General features: G+C 43.2%; 2 protein-coding genes across 2 annotated transcripts in view; both read right to left on the bottom strand.

Moving 5' to 3' along the window:
* Positions 1 to 3,443: 3,443 nt before the first annotated feature.
* LOC135409113 (leucine-rich repeat-containing protein 30-like) lies at positions 3,444 to 5,708 on the bottom strand. Its single transcript, XM_064644196.1, has one exon. It carries the CDS (start codon positions 4,334 to 4,336, stop codon positions 3,536 to 3,538), a length of 801 nt encoding a protein of 266 aa, XP_064500266.1. The 5' UTR covers positions 4,337 to 5,708; the 3' UTR covers positions 3,444 to 3,535.
* Positions 5,709 to 10,929: 5,221 nt separating this feature from the next.
* COL22A1 (collagen type XXII alpha 1 chain) overlaps positions 10,930 to 15,475 on the bottom strand; it is a 222,523-nt gene continuing 217,977 nt past the window's right edge. Inside the window, exons 62-65 of the mRNA XM_064644186.1 lie at positions 14,696 to 14,762; positions 12,745 to 12,927; positions 12,303 to 12,380; positions 10,930 to 11,355 (exon numbers count right to left, since the gene is read on the bottom strand). Of these exons, the coding sequence (XP_064500256.1) occupies positions 11,168 to 11,355; positions 12,303 to 12,380; positions 12,745 to 12,927; positions 14,696 to 14,762 (516 nt within the window). The 3' untranslated portion in view covers positions 10,930 to 11,167. The remainder of the gene's footprint in view (positions 11,356 to 12,302; positions 12,381 to 12,744; positions 12,928 to 14,695; positions 14,763 to 15,475) is intronic.

Here is a 15,475-nt window from a genome sequence, read left to right as displayed (position 1 = left end):
TGAATTTCATGTAAAGATAAATCAAGGCAGAAGTAAATAAAAAGGTGGCATCTAATCTTTTATTTTTACAGTAGCTGTAGATTGTAGATATATACTTTAAAGACAAGTTTGACTTTGCATAAAACAAGGTGAAGTGTTACAGTCATACCTTCAGTAGAGTGAGACCGTGGGTTTTACAGACTTTAGGTGATAGAGAATCTGCCATATCCTCAGGTGAACTCTCCAGCATTAAAAATATGCAGCTTATCTGTAGTCAGAACTTGTCCAGCTCGAGCTACCAGCCTGTGAAGTGTTATGCATTTGTATGTTAAATTAAGGAGCCCTCTGCCCTTATATATATTATTTCCCAGAATTTCTATTTGCAGCTTTTTTCACTCCCTGCTTTTACATTTCATTACTGCTCTGCTGCAAGAGTTCAAAGTTTCCAAATGAAAGTCCTGTGTGATTCCAGGGCACGATGCTCTCCTAGTCCAGGCTGTTTGCAGTATGGGACAGGGAAAGGGAAATGCAAGCAAAACTGCCATCAATACTGGATGGCAGCTTTAACAATTCCCTCCTCCCACTCACCTCCAAGTATGGTTTATATCCATGTCTTTTCACCAGGGCCCTATATCCAAGCAGTTTGCCATTCTCTGATATTAACACTTGAAGTTTTAATGAGTACAGGCAAAGGAGGATGCTTAGCAACAATACAGACAGTACAACAAATACAGGATGAGCAGTTTGAGATTAGGTTTTAATGCCATCTTAATGACAACACCAGGATCTACTTATTGCTCTGTGTAACTATGCCACTAACACAGATGCTGCAGTGAATATGCACTATTGGGGGTTTCCACCTTGGGAAGTGGGATTTTGGAAGCAATTGGGACAAAAGGAAAGGAAGAGATGACAGATTACATGGTGTCAGGACCTAATTTCTTCTGAGCAACATGTTCAGTCTGCTCAAGTAGTTTGATGGTAAGGTCAAAGCACCCTCACTTGCATTAATTTCACAGAATTTCTCTTGTTGCCAACAGACTGGAGAATTACAGCAGAGGTACTGGCACTGTTCATTGAAGATTACATTTTTCTGCATTCTTTAATCCCCTTTTTAGCTTCATTCACTCTCAGGAATGACAGGTATATTATTAAAACATATGACTAGGTTTCAGAAATGGTGTTTCTGGTTTTTCAAGAGAGAATTAGTTAAGCAAAGCGTGTGAAACCTGATCAACCAAAACCAAAAGTGAAAGCTTTGAGATGCCATAAACTCCCCAAACAAGCTAAAGTCAGCTTGCCTTTCAGGAATCACTGGCCAAGAAGCAGAAGAGAAAGGTATCCAAAATTGGAAATGGAACCTCAAGCCCAAACCCTGTGCAATGTAGAAGAAAATCAGCAAGATGGGATCTGAAGAGTCTGACATGGAGCACAAGAAATTGTCCTTCTTACCACTTGTCTAAGGTGATGCCCTGGAAGGATTCAGTGTATTAGACAAAGGCCACTAAAAAGACCATAGTTACTAGAATTTAATTCCCACATGTGTCCAAAACCAGGGTGATAACCCTGTCTTTGCTTGTGCTGTTGGCACTGCCTTTAACCTCATGTCCATTACTAGATAAGTTTTAGAAAAGCAGAATGACTGTACATATTGAAAGGGATGAGAGAAATGGAGAAACAGCAGAAATAATGGGGAAATAAGACCTGTTTGAGTCCAGAGAATCAACAAGAATAAGAACAAGACCAAAATCTTTCAATGTCTTTAATGTTGCCACCTTGATACAGCTTTTGCCTCATGCACAGTCCTAAATCTCCTCTGAAAAAACCCAAACTGCAAAGGACTTACAGTTCATTGTCCTGCTCCTTTATCTCCAATCCTTCATGCTACCATAGAAAGAGCCAAGAGAGCAAGGCACCAGGGTCCCTTTACTCCTTTCTTTCCGATGTCACATATCTTAGAAATAATCAGCTGCAGGAAAACTGAACAAACTGGTGTGATATAAGTGTGTGACCATTATTGCATGCACTGATTTATCTCTGTGTGATATCCTAATGATATACTGAATCTGGTTACTATGACACCAAAAAGTCACAGCTGGTTCAACAAGTTCGCAGAGGTCAGGGGCAGACACAGGGGCAGAGCAATCTGAAAATCAGTTTGTTGTAAGCATATCTGGCGTTGTGCTTCTGTTATCCAGAAAAATTTCAGCATTGATTCAGATCCTGTGCTGATCTTTGCTATAAGGAGAAGCAAATGGACTGAACAAGAGAATTAATGGTCCATGTACCAATGTCTCAAACCTTTTCTCTCTCCCTTTTTCTGCAAAGCCTATAAGAACACATTCAGCTCCCACCAGGCCTGACTCAATCCTTCTTCTTTCCAGGAAACATAAAAGTGCAGCTTTCTGTATATTGGCCAAAGGAGAACTAGGAAATGAAGGAGACAGAGGGCAAAGGGAATGAGAAGGTTTTGATGAGAAAATAATGAAACACAAATGTCAGAGGGAGTAACGACAGAGAAAACACCCACGAAGAGGAGAGGAGTTGAGGAGAGGTGGGAGGAAAATGTTGATAAGAGGAAGAGAGAGCAAAATGAAACAGAAAGGAGTCTCAGCAAATTTCCATAATGTAACACTGATGAAGCCTTTTATGATTATAGACAGGGATTCTCAGAATGTTCCCTTGCAGGAAGTTTGCATACTCATATTTTAATAACTCTGAACACTTTCTCAGACTCAGTAAAAGTGGAAACTTTTCCTGTTAGTGCTGCATGCTCTAAATCTGGGCTACCCCTGTGCATCACCAAACTCCAAGGAGCTGTATCACTGTGGTCTGCTCTGGGTGGACTGGCACATCAACTGACGGTCCCTGCTGCCTCCAGAGAGTGTGACAGTCCTGTGCTGACACTGTTCTTCAGGAGAAACAGGCTAAGAAATGCACTGTGTCCTGCCAAAGAAATGGAGACACCGCTTTCATGATACGTTGTGGGACCTGGACAGAGGTTGTTTTTTATCCAGCACCAGGTGGAAGCCTGAGATGATTCAACATGTGTGTGATGTAAAACTCCAGGGAAAATTGTGAGATTCTGGGCTGTCTGAAGCAAAGCCAAATCTACAAGTCAGTATGACCTTAAACACTTCCAGAAATCTCAGCTTGCACTTACTTTGAGTCCAGACTCAAGCACCAAGCCAGTGTGCAAACAGAGTAGGGATTATTGCTATTTGCATACCACCAGTTGTTTACCTGACTCTGTCCTCTCAGACTTGCTCGTTTTCTCAGACTGGATGTTTGGCTGCAACATTTCCTGAGATAAGTCTATCATAAATAACAAAAAAGATTACAGTTGTCCCTGGATGAGTTTTTGAAAGGTGTACACCACCGTGCAATACCAGTGTCAAAAAAAAAAAAAAAAGACTACCAGAGAAATCACCTCAGAGCAGAAGGGAAACTTTTGAGCTCCACAGAGTGATTTCACCAGAGCTTTCTGTCTGAAATACATTTTGCTTGTGCAGAATAAATCCATCTCAGCCACATCAAGAGAACTGACACCAATGGTTTAGTCTCTCCGAATCCTATGAAGTGACAAGAAGTAGTCTCTGATCCCTTCAGGGCCTCTGCTGCAGACTTCAGGGGGAGGACTCTCCAGTGGATTCCCCTCAAAATTGCATGAGCAGTAGTTGTATCCCCAGTCCAGGTTCACCAGCTCCCCAAAGGCTGCTGGAAGGGACTGTAGCTGGTTGTTTCCCAACCAAAGTGTGTGCAGATTCCTTAAAACACAGATATCCTCAGGAAGGCTCTCCAGTGAGTTGAAAAGCAATAGCAATGTTTCCAGTTTCTCCAGATGCCGAATGCTGGAGGGGATTGTACCTATTTTGTTGTCACTCACATCCAGAAAGGTGAGGCTCCTCAGCTGGCAGAGGGGTGCAGGCAGCTCAGTCAGGCTGTTGTTGGCCAGGTGGAGGCTGTGCAGCCTTTGAAGTGCCCCTATTTCTGCAGGTAGGGAGCTCAGGTGGTTGTTGCTCAGAGTGAGCCTCTCCAAGCAACTCAAAGTGCCAATTTCAGCAGGGATTTTCTTCAAGTTGTTGGAGTCCACGTAGAGGCAGGTGAGGTTCCTCAGGCGGCTGATCTCCTGGGGGAGCAGCTCCATCCGGTACCTCAGGCAGCTCTCTCGTTCTGGGCTCATCTCCAGGACCTGCAGTTGGTCCAAGCCAAAGACCTGTGGGGGAACTGACACCAGCTCTCTGCCCGAGATCTTGAGCTTCTTCTTCCCTTTGTACTTCGGATCATGCTCTGCGAGGTACCTCCAGAGTGGATCAGGAGCTGGACAGGCACACTGGAGAGAGGTGACTGCATCCATGTCCCATCAGAACAGCGGCTGGTTGAACGGAGACAGTCAGTGACGACCCCTTGCATGTTCCACAGGAAACCTCTGAGGTTCTTGGGGATTCAAGATCCTCTGTCAGCTTTCCGCTCTGCCGAGCACGTTACCAACACACATGTAGAGTGTTTGGGTTGCCCAGGTACATCCCACTGAGCAAACACTTGGTCCTCTCACATGATCAGGTGTTTCCCTCCCAGCTCTGCAGTGTACACAAAACCCAGCTCCTGGGCTGTGATGTGGCCTCTTACGGCTGCAGCCAGTGAGCTGGTGGCACGTGTCTGTCCGTGTTCAGAAACTGAAACAGCAGTGCTCTGCCTCTGCTTTTCAGAAGGTGGGTTCAAACCTCTGCTTGTGTGTAGCTCTCCCCTTCTGGAAGCATCAAAGGTGCCATTGCTGAAGGTTTCACATTGGTTGGTCCCAAGGGATTGCAATGGAAACAGCAAGGCAGGATGGATAAGGCACTCCGTAAATGGGACAAGAACATGGTAAACAGAACAAGAGCAAGACAGTCATAGCTGGTGGCCTAGGAACTGGGAACCATGAGAATATCCTGTCCTCAGGTCAGTTTGTGCCTTTAACATTCAGCAAACACAGTAAAGGATCAGTTTTGAAATCTGAAAGTCCTTCTCCCTCCTGTTTAATGCATGAACTCCTGCACCATGGAGATATTGTCTTTCTTGTGCTGCACTTGCTCTGGCATATTTAAAAACAATTTTTTATTCCTTGCTGTCATAGTTTTTATAGGAGATGTGTAAAATGCCAGGTTTATCCCAAGCCACTCAGCACAGCATGTGATGTAGAGAGCAGGGCATTTTCTGGAAGGAGAAAATTGTGGGTTTGAAGCCTCAGGCTGAGAAAGCCAACCTCTTTTACTTCATCCTCAAATCCTTAAGGCTTTCAGCTAAAAAATGTTTAGGATACCCATTCCAAACACTTCTCAAGGAGAGACATATCCACAGGCTATCAGAGATAGAAGACAATGTGTTAGAGGTATAGTCTAAGCAGGTTTACCAAGTCAGGCCTTATGAAGGTGGGAGCACAGCAGCTTTTCTCTCCCAGCCTGCTCAGTTCTGATCTCCTTAGCCCAGGATAGTCCTGAGTTTGCTAGAACTTGTGTCACAGAAGAGTGTGTGGCTGCACAGATGGGTGTTGAGCGCCAGTAGCTCTCTATTCAGACAATGCTGGCAAGAAGATTTGTAGATTATTGCTCAACTGTATGAACTTGCATTCTAGATTGTAGAGGGTTTTTTTTAATTGAGTTTCACCCTGAAACACAGATTTTTGGGTCTGGTACATAGCAGCTGTAACCCTTGACTTGGATTCAGAGTGCAAATACCAAAACCATATTGAAATCAAACCTGGAATTTCTTTCAGATAAATTTTCAGTATTTGTAAGAGAAAGCTGTCTCACATGTCTAGTATCCAGCAGTGTGTGAGGCTGCTTGGGCCTTATAGATTCCTGGGACAGAATCATGGAGTCACAGAATATGCTGGGTTGAAGGGACCTTAAATATCATCTACTTCCAATTCCTTTGCCATGGGCAGGGATGCCACCCACTAGATCAGGTTGCTCAGGGCCCCATGCAACTTGGCCTTGAACACTTACAGGGGTAAATTTTACTCAAAAAAGATTCAGTAGAACTCATGAAAGTCTAATAATTTTTCAAAAGCAAAAATGGGTACAATAACTTGGAAATATCCATACATCAGAGGTGAATACAGCAGCCAAGAGAAAGTGAGATTTTCACTTGCAGGGGAAGGTTGCTTCCTAACAGACTTCACAAATAACCATAAAAATAAGACTCAGTGTTAAACTCAACTCTCATCAAGAAAGTGCTGAAGAAGTTATTGCACTGACAGTAATTTCAGACTTGGATGAAAACCATCCCCCACATTGCTAGGGGGAAAAATGTGTTTCTAAGAACACATTGTCAAATACATCTGTCCTGTGAAATAAACCAAATTGCTGTGTGTGCTGCCTTCTGCTTAAAAACGCTTTTCTCTTCAAATCCAAACCTGAGTCTTTCAGACAGCATGTCATGCAGAGCCAAAGCTGTGGTCAAAAAGAAGTTTTTGTGATGTTTGGCACTGTTCTCTTGTTACACTTTTTTACACCTGGAGTTTGACCCAAGGTGGCAGGTTCTTCTCTGCTCCATCTTGCAGGACATCCTTCTTCCTGATGCTGATAGCTGGCTCATCAGGAATGTCAGAATATGATTAATGTCCCTCTGTCAAATTGTTCCCTTGTGCTTTCTACATAAAGTTCATGATATAAAATGTAAAGTAGAAAGAGCCCATATTTTCAACACATAATTCCCTGCAGACCCAGCAGGATACTCTAATTCTTAGTTCAGACAAACTCCAACAGCTTTGCTAGCATCAATATTGTTGTGTCAAGCCACACAAGGTGTTCAGATGTTAGCCCTTACAGCAAAAATATGCTTTGTAAAACAACTACAAAACCCAGTCTCCTGTTCAATATGTCTTTATGCTTTTCTCATCAGTTGTTCCAATTTCACAAGACAGAAGACAAAAATCCATGTTTGTGACATTCAGGTTTAAATCAAATCAATGAAGCTAAGCAGGTTTTTTCTTAATTTAACTTCACCATTTACAAATATATTCTATGGTTCTATGTTCTGTGACTCTGAACCTTATTGTGAGAGACTGAGTACAGGATTCAAAAAAAAAAAAACATCATTTGACATGATACATAATATCCTCTGGGGTCACCCACTTAAGCTCTGGAAAGGCATCCCTTGGTCCTACACCTGCCAGTCCCTGTCAGTGTCTCTGGCTCAAAGGCATTGTGGATGGTGATAGCCTGCTATGCATAGGCATCAGATCCTGCTCCAGAAGGATTTCATGCCAAAATGAAATCTTTATCAGAGCAGGGTTTGGCCAGTTTCCACATTAAAAGACTGAGCCATTGGTAAACTCTATTTTACTTTAGTTTTGTTTTGTATTTGTTTGTTTTGGGGTTTTTTTAATATAATTCTATATATATGTATATATTTAATATCTTTTTAATTGCCCAGAATGTAAAATCTATACTTGTCTCCCCACTAGTTTTGTGGTCAGAGCATAGAGTTTGGGCTTAGCTGCTACAGTATTTTTATTGTCTCTCCGGAAAAAAAAAACCACAACCCACAATAACACAGGCATTTGATATAGCTTCCAAGAAGCAGCTAATTCAAAACTGTTTAGAAAACAAGTAGAAATTCTTAAATAATTTAACAAAAAAAAGAGATATTTTCCCCAAATGATCTGATTGCTTTGTTTTGTCTTTGTAATTTATTGATTTGACAGGCAACAAATTGAATGACATAATGGTCTGTTTTTTAGAATTGTAATAATTTACACATAATATATATATAAAAAATTTGCCAGCAACTGACAGTAGTGCCATAAACCCCATGTGTACCTTTTAAAAATGTAAATAATATATTTCCTGGCTCTCTAATGCAATTTTAACAGTATATCCTCTCTTACCACAGGACCAAAATCAAAATCCAACAAAAAAAAATTAACCTATTCCTGGGTTTAAACTCAGTGAGCAGACCTTATGGTGATTTGCCAACCACTTGGTTGCAGAGACGGGAACACTAACATGCCAAAGCCACAGCTGTCTCTTATTCAAGAGCAGTCAGGAGAGAGAGCCATCAGCACCATCTCTGCCCTACCTGCCACCCCCTGCCTGTATGGTCACCTTACACAGTGCTGGACAGACGATACACCCACCATCACCTGCTCAGGCACAGACCCATCTGCACCTTCTGGAGGGCAGCTTCTGACCATGCCCAGGGCTGTACTTGCTGCCCAGATGGCAGACCTGATTTGGAAAATGATCTCAGACCACCTCTCCAAAGACCGCAAACACGCACAAAATGACTGAGGCAAAAACTGTGGCAGTTTTCGAAATCCTACAAATACACTCCCCTCTCTTACCTGTTGTTGCAGGTGACTTTTTAGGCACATTCACATAGGGCTTGCTTCTGTAAGAGGTGGCAGCTCTAGAAACCTCCCTCTGATGACTATGCCCTGAAAACTGTGTGGCTACAAACATGAATCTTGATCTGGGTCTGCAGCTCGTGTCTCGTACTCTGCTCATTAGTGACAGATTCTGCTTAGTAAATGTCATTTAACTGGCTGGAGAGAAAACAAGGAAAAGAAAAAAAACAAGAAAAAGCAGGGAAATGGCACCCACTGAATTCAGGACACAGAGACAATCTGGGGTGTCTCCAGGAACAGACTGAACAGATAGCCATATGCTAGGGAATATGCTGGAGCAAAGAGAATTAGGTTGTGCCCCCTTTACTGGGTGGAGAATTTGCAGAGATGTAATCTATGCCTAACCCAAGCAGACATATGTCCCTTGTGCTCCTCATACAGGATCTTGGAAATGGCTCCATCAGACATTCAAATGAAAATAGCTTTCAAAACAACCCCTTAGATCTCCTTCAGCTGGATGACCTTGCACCGTCTCACCTGCTGGGGATTGCACTAAATGACCCCTAAAGGTACTTTCCAACACAAATTATTCTATGATCTCACAAGACTTAAAGACCCTGAAGTTTCTTTAACAGAACATCATTATGTATCTTCCCTTCACATGATGCACCAAAATGTATTGAAATCTATCTCATGAATGACAAATGCAGACACACATGATGAGAGAAAATCTTTAGTGACTAAGGAGTCACCATCATGATAGGATTTACATGCCACATTAGCATGGCCCAGTTAAGATGTGTGGCCTCCATAACACCTGCTCACTGCCATCACATTTACCCAAAATGATGTCTCATCCCATGCTGGGAGGTGTCTCTTGAGGAGGGACCTGTTTTTGAGTAGGGAAATCTCACTCAGCCTGGACTAGGAAAAATGTTTCTCTTAAATATGTGATCAACATATTTGCTTAATACTAAAATATAGCAAGCTGACCCAAGATGTAGTATAGTAAAAGATATACCATTGAGAGCTACTTAAAAGTGGCAAGCTTTTCACTTCATGATGTTTTCCCTTTCTTTGGTCTTTCCATAACAAGAAACACAGTAAAATCAAATCAAGGACTTTATTTGAATAGGAAATAGCAAAAATAGCACCACTGAGAGCTACACAGTAAAGACTTTGTTTAACCCTGGCATTTGAACATGTTATTTAATTTCATTTTTCAGTAATGCAGAGAAAAATTTTATCTGCTGCTGGTGAGAAAAAGGCTCCAAGGCTGGCAAATTCTTATCTCTGGGCTTTAGCCTCAGGGCCTGCTTCTGGGCTGGTTATCAACAGCTGTGGCTTCTGCTTGGGTTAGCCAGTTTGGAAGCACCATGCCATATGGTGGATGTATCAGCAGGGCAGGGTGCCTCTTTTCTGTCTCCAAAAGAGCAGATGAGATTCCCAAACACATTCAGCACTTAGTGCCTGTGTCAGGTCCATTACTCCGATCTCTCACTACAAACTGCTTTGTGCAGAAGGGGTTTGAGAATGCAGCTGCTTTGCTGGCTGGAACAGATATTCAAGGCCTAATCACCTCTCAAATCCGCACTTTGTGGTGGGCAAACCTTCTTGGTTAGAAGGTTTATCTCACAAATGACCTCTTGTGAAGGTCTTTTCAGACTCTATGCCCTCTTTACTCTGTCTTTGCATTCTCAGGTTGATTTTGGCAATCAGCTGACAGGAGAAAAGGGCCAGTGTTTGATTTGTTGTTTTGCCCTCAAACATGATTTTCTCCATGTTTCTGAATACCTCTTTACTCTGATCCTTTCGTCAGAGATCAACATCCTCCTAGACCAGCCTGCAGCTACTCACCCACCCTCTAACTAACACGGCTTGCCAAGTTATTGTCATAGTGGATCATGCAAAACAGGGGTCACAGTTGGCTTCCTGAGGTTTTTAATACAAGAGGACTTCCTGTGCTGCTCTGGCTGATTTTTGGGTGAAGCAGTGGTAGGAAGCTGTGCATGCACCGACAATACACATGGGATTTGACATCTCTGAGCTGACAAAGGACGGTGTCAAAGATTTTTGCACAGGCATTTCCCTGACAGAGGAAAGTAAGCTCCATCTGTTAGAATCAAACTTTCTGAGTACAGAAGTTCTTGCACAGAGAGCAGCGAAGAGATTGGGTCATCTCTGTGGTCTCTTCAGGCCTTTACTATGAGATCTCACATGATTCCATAAAAAGTAGCTCCTATAGGATATAGATTCACTTAGCAGCAGAAGAATGTTAAATTTAACAGGGATCTTCTGGAAAACACACACTGGCTGTTCAAAACTGCCTTTCCATTGTGAGTTGCAGGTACTGGAGACCTGTTTTCCAGCTTTGGTATGGCTCTAGCTTCCTCCCCTCCGTGGGGATGGCAGATAGCACCAACAATCCTGTGATCAGCCTGCATCTCATAGTTAATGCCCCAGGCTGTAGGATTTGATTTCAGTTTAAAGGGTGTGGGATAAAGCTTTGGAAAGGATTAATCAAATAACAGACAAAAAATTTGGCATTGGAATGGTTTTGCATAAACAGCTACACAATGCATTGATATTATATGCTCTTGAAAAGAGAAAAAACCCACTTATTTGTAATGTTTTAATATGCCCTGATGTTGGAGAAAACAAAAATAAGTTCACATATCACATCAAAGATAATAATAATAATAATTATAATTCATAAAAATAATCTGACCGACCGGCAGCATTTGTTGGCTTTAGAAGGCCTCCCACAAAAGAAACACAGTTGAAGACATCTGAGAGCTCTTGGCAGGTGTGATGAATTCAAGTTTTAGAAACAAGTCTGCAGGTGCTCCCTGTGTGCTAGGGCCCTTTGACATTGCTGGGTCGGGCAGCCAGGCTTGCATAGTAAGCACACTGAGAGGGGTCACACTGTCCATTGGCTCCCGGAGGCCCCTGTGCTCCCGCAGGACCGGGCACACCAGCTTCCCCTTGAGGGCCAGGTGGTCCTGGCATCCCATCTTTGGCATAACCAGGCTCCCCTGGGAGGCCTAAAACAGAAACAAAACGCCCTTGGTGAGTGACACCCCCGGGATGCAGTACTCAGCAGTGCAATGTCACAGGGCATGGCTTTGCTGCCAAACTGGGATGCAGACATCAGCTCCCACAGATTTGGGTTTCGCTAGGAGGTATCCCAAGGATGTGACCAGTGTGTCTCTGAAGGAAAGATTTCCACTTCCCATGGCATCCTTGGGGTGCAGAGCTCTGCTGTGGCTACTCTGCCTTTATTACCACACTGAAGATGTGAAGCTGCAGGAGACAACTAATGACGTATAATCCTCACAGAGAGGAGGTGAGGATGGGAAAGCTGGAGGCAAGAGGTGGCTTGGGGAGATAACTCGTTTGAAGCACAGTGGATCCATTGTTATTTGAAGGAAATGCAGGGCCAGTATGCCAAATGCAAACCATGGGATTACAAAGGCTTCCCATAATTTCTTCCCCGAGAAAGCGAGTGAAGGCAAAACTGATCAATGACTCCTAATTTCAGATTGCAAACAAACTATATTTGCTGATGCTTTGTCAGTAACAGAAAAACAGGAGCTGTACGTCCAAGGCACAGGTGCTCAATATGACCTTTTGTAACATCTGAAGCTGCCTGAATCTCTGGATTCAGCTTGGTCACAACAATACTCTACCAAGGACAGAGAAGGCGCTTCATGGGGTATCTAATAATTAAAGTTTCACTTTGGATTTGACCCAATGGTCCATTAACTTAGCTGTAACTGAGACGGATCATTATACCTGTCCATCAGTTTGAGTGAATAAAAGGTGGCCAGACATGATGCTAGTGATGTAGTTCTTCCCTTTGAGCCACTTTCTACAGAAACCACGTATGCTGTATTTATGTTATCCTGATTCTCTATCTAATATGGCAGAGACCCGCGTCCTTGAAATGGTTCTGAGTGATGTGTGTTGAGGGGTGCTCTGAATAACACACCTGGAATTCCTGGAGGACCTATTTCCCCTCGTTGGCCAATGCCAGTGTCTCCTTTATCCCCCTTTGCTCCTCTTTCTCCTGTAGAGAGGGAAAGAAAAATAATGAACTGATGAGAGTGGTCTACAGAACTATAGAATAGTACTATAGGTCTTTCATCTACACTGAAGCCAGTACATTTGGCAAAAAAAGTTCCTAATTGTGGTCAATCCTCCAAGATTGGACATTAAGTGGGAATTAAGACTTACCCCACTCTAGCTCTGGCAGAGGTGGAACATACCAGTGACTGCTGGTCATATTCAACACCTCTGGTTCAACAGACTGAGGTCACTTTAACACCTGCATTTTGAGGGCTTACTTATATGCTACTAAAAGGAGAGTGGGATGACAAAGGGGAGTGGACACACTTTTATTGGACTGCCCCAACACACCAAGTTTCACTCACCTTTGGGACCAATTGGTCCAGGTGGCCCTTCAGACCCAGTCTGTCCAGGCCGGCCAGGCTCTCCGGGAGGGCCAGTTCTTCCTGGGAGTCCTTCCTTCCCAGGGGGACCAGGAGGTCCTGGTCTGCCATGGGATGCTTTTACTTGTGCAGGCTGTATCTGAGCCAGGAGATAGGTTAACTTTGCTGTAAAGAGAGGGAAATGGGTTTGTTAGACTAAAAGGACTATGATCCAAGAGATGGAGAGCCAGAACCAGGGGCCCAGAAAAGTCCAAGTATTGCCACAATTTTCAAGGGCCACTTATTTGTTTTCCCCACACAGTCGTTTCCCATAATCCATGATTGTGCCCCCCTGGTCCTCTCTAAGTTACTGAAATCTCATTTCTCAATAGCTTTAAATTTCTCCTAAATTTCATACTTTGTCCTAAATTTTTCTGTCATCCTCTACTTCTTGTCCTCCATCTTTCTTTATCTATGAAAATGTGATCATTGCAGCTTTAAAAATAAGAGCCTTTTTCCACTGCTTCTGTTACACGGAGTGAGATGCTACATAGCTGGTGTGTAGGGAGAAAGCTGACTTATCTTGTTTTGGGCTGTTACATATGTGGAGTTAAAGCTGATGTACCCATCTCTGGCTGTGAAGTCAGAAGCTGTAACTAAGCTTCCTGTGACAGTGTATTCTGCAATTTCCAAGCAGGCACATTGCTTGCCACTTCAGTGCTAAGACCCTGAATGACTGTGCTGGTTTTGGCTGGGGTAGAGTTAATTTTCTTTACAGTTACTGGTATGGGAGTAGGTTTTGGATTTGTGCTGAACACAGGGTTGATAATATAGAGGGGTTTTTTGTTATAGCTGAGCAGTGCTTACACAGAGCCAAGGCCTTTCCTGCTCTCTTTACTGCCACACTGGCAAGGAAGTTGGGGGCGGGTGAGAGGCTGGGAGAAGACACAGCTGGGATAGATGATCCAGACTAACTAAAGGGATATTCCAGACCATATGGGATCATGCTCAGTATATAAAATGGGAGGAGGAAAGAGGAAGATGGGAGATGTTTGGAGTGATGGCATTTGTTTTCCCAAGTCACCGTTACTCACAATGGGGCCCTGCTCTTCTGCAGATGGCTGAACACCTGCCTGCCCATGGAAAGCGGTGAATGAATTCCTTGTTTTGTTTTACTTGTGTGTGCAACTTTTGCTTTGCTTATTAAACTATCTTTATCTTAACCCACGTGTTTTCCAGCTTTTACCCTTCCAACTCTCTCCCTGATCCTGCTGGTGGGGGAGTGAGTGAGTAGCTGCGTGGAGCCTGGTTGCTGGCTGGGATTATACCATGAAAACAACCTAGAGAGCTCTTAAGATATATTCAGCATCACATAAACATCCTACAGAATGGAGTTTTCTGTCTTCTCTTCATTGGTCCTAAATCTCAAATGCTTTTAGATTGGCATGGATATTGAAGTCTGAGAGTGTGTAAATAAAATCCATGAAATAGATTACTACATTGAATCATGATCTTTAGCATGGAGGAGAATGCCTGCAGCTGCGTGTCAGCTGCTTCAAGAGCTGTGTGAGAAGCACTACAGCTCTGCATCTCAGTGTTGATGGGGTCAGTAGCAGTTTGACATACTTTGAGAGAAACAGCAGCCCACATCCACTCCAGCCTCTCCTCATACCAACGAGTATCAAATGTCAGGCAGAAATCAGGAACATTGCTTCTCCTGGGACCTCAAAAGCAGGTTTACATCCTACTTTAATTACTTTCTGTGCTATTGCTGGGAACATCAAAGCTTGGGGACCAGTAAAGCACATTTCATTTTACACACTTCTCCTTCCAGACAAGCCTGTTACAATATTACCTTCCATAAGCAGGAGATATTCAGGTGTCAGTACAGGTATGGAAAGCATATTTTGTACTCTCAGATACACCTCCTGGCTTCTCAGAAGTGATTACTTACCATCTAGCTGCTTGGATAACTCCTCTTGGATGAGCCTTCTCAAAGTCTCTAGAGATGGGGGTTCCCCCTAAAGAGTCAGAATTGCAGCAATGAGACATGATAATCACACCAAGGGGATCAGATAGTGATAGGATAAGGGAGAATGGTTTAAAAGAGGAATGATTTAGATAAAAGATAGATAATAGTAAAAGAGGAATGATTTAGATATGATGTTAAGAATAAATTCTTTACTGTGAGGGTGGTGAGGCACTGGAACAGGTTGCCCAGAGAACCTGTGGATGCCTCATTCCTGGAGGTGTTCAAGGACAGGTTGGATGGGGTTTGGAGCAACCTGATCTACTGAGTGGCATCCCTGCCCATGTAGAGGCTGTTGGAACCAGATGATCTTTAAGGTCCCTTCCAACCCAAAACATTCTGTGGTTCTATGATGTGCAAACTAAACCCTCCACAGAGGGTTTAGTATGTGGCATTTCATCACCCACAGCATACACAGGGCTGCAGGGTCTGTCTGAATGAATATATATATATGAATATATATATGAATATAAAGGGACTCAAAATAGAATCACAGAATCAAGTAGGCTGGAAAAGACCTCTGAGATCATTGAGTCCAACCTTTGACTGAATATCACCATGTCAACTAGACCATGGCACTAAGTGCCATGTCTAGCCTTTCCTTAAACACTATCACTTCTCTGAGCAGCCCATTCTAATATCTAATCACCCTTTCTGTGAAAAAAATTCTTCCTACTGTCCAAACTAAACCTTCCCTGGCACAGC

The sequence above is a fragment of the Pseudopipra pipra genome, chromosome 1 (genome assembly GCF_036250125.1).
Source record: "Pseudopipra pipra isolate bDixPip1 chromosome 1, bDixPip1.hap1, whole genome shotgun sequence".
NCBI classification, from domain to species: domain Eukaryota; kingdom Metazoa; phylum Chordata; class Aves; order Passeriformes; family Pipridae; genus Pseudopipra; species Pseudopipra pipra.
Note: the sequence above shows the minus strand (reverse complement) of the source record. Positions and strands in the feature narration are given on the sequence as shown.

Coding starts and splice junctions, on each gene's coding strand:
- LOC135409113 (XM_064644196.1), bottom strand. CDS start 4,336: ATGGATGCAGTCACCTCTCTCCAGTGTGCCTGTCCAGCTCCTGATCCA.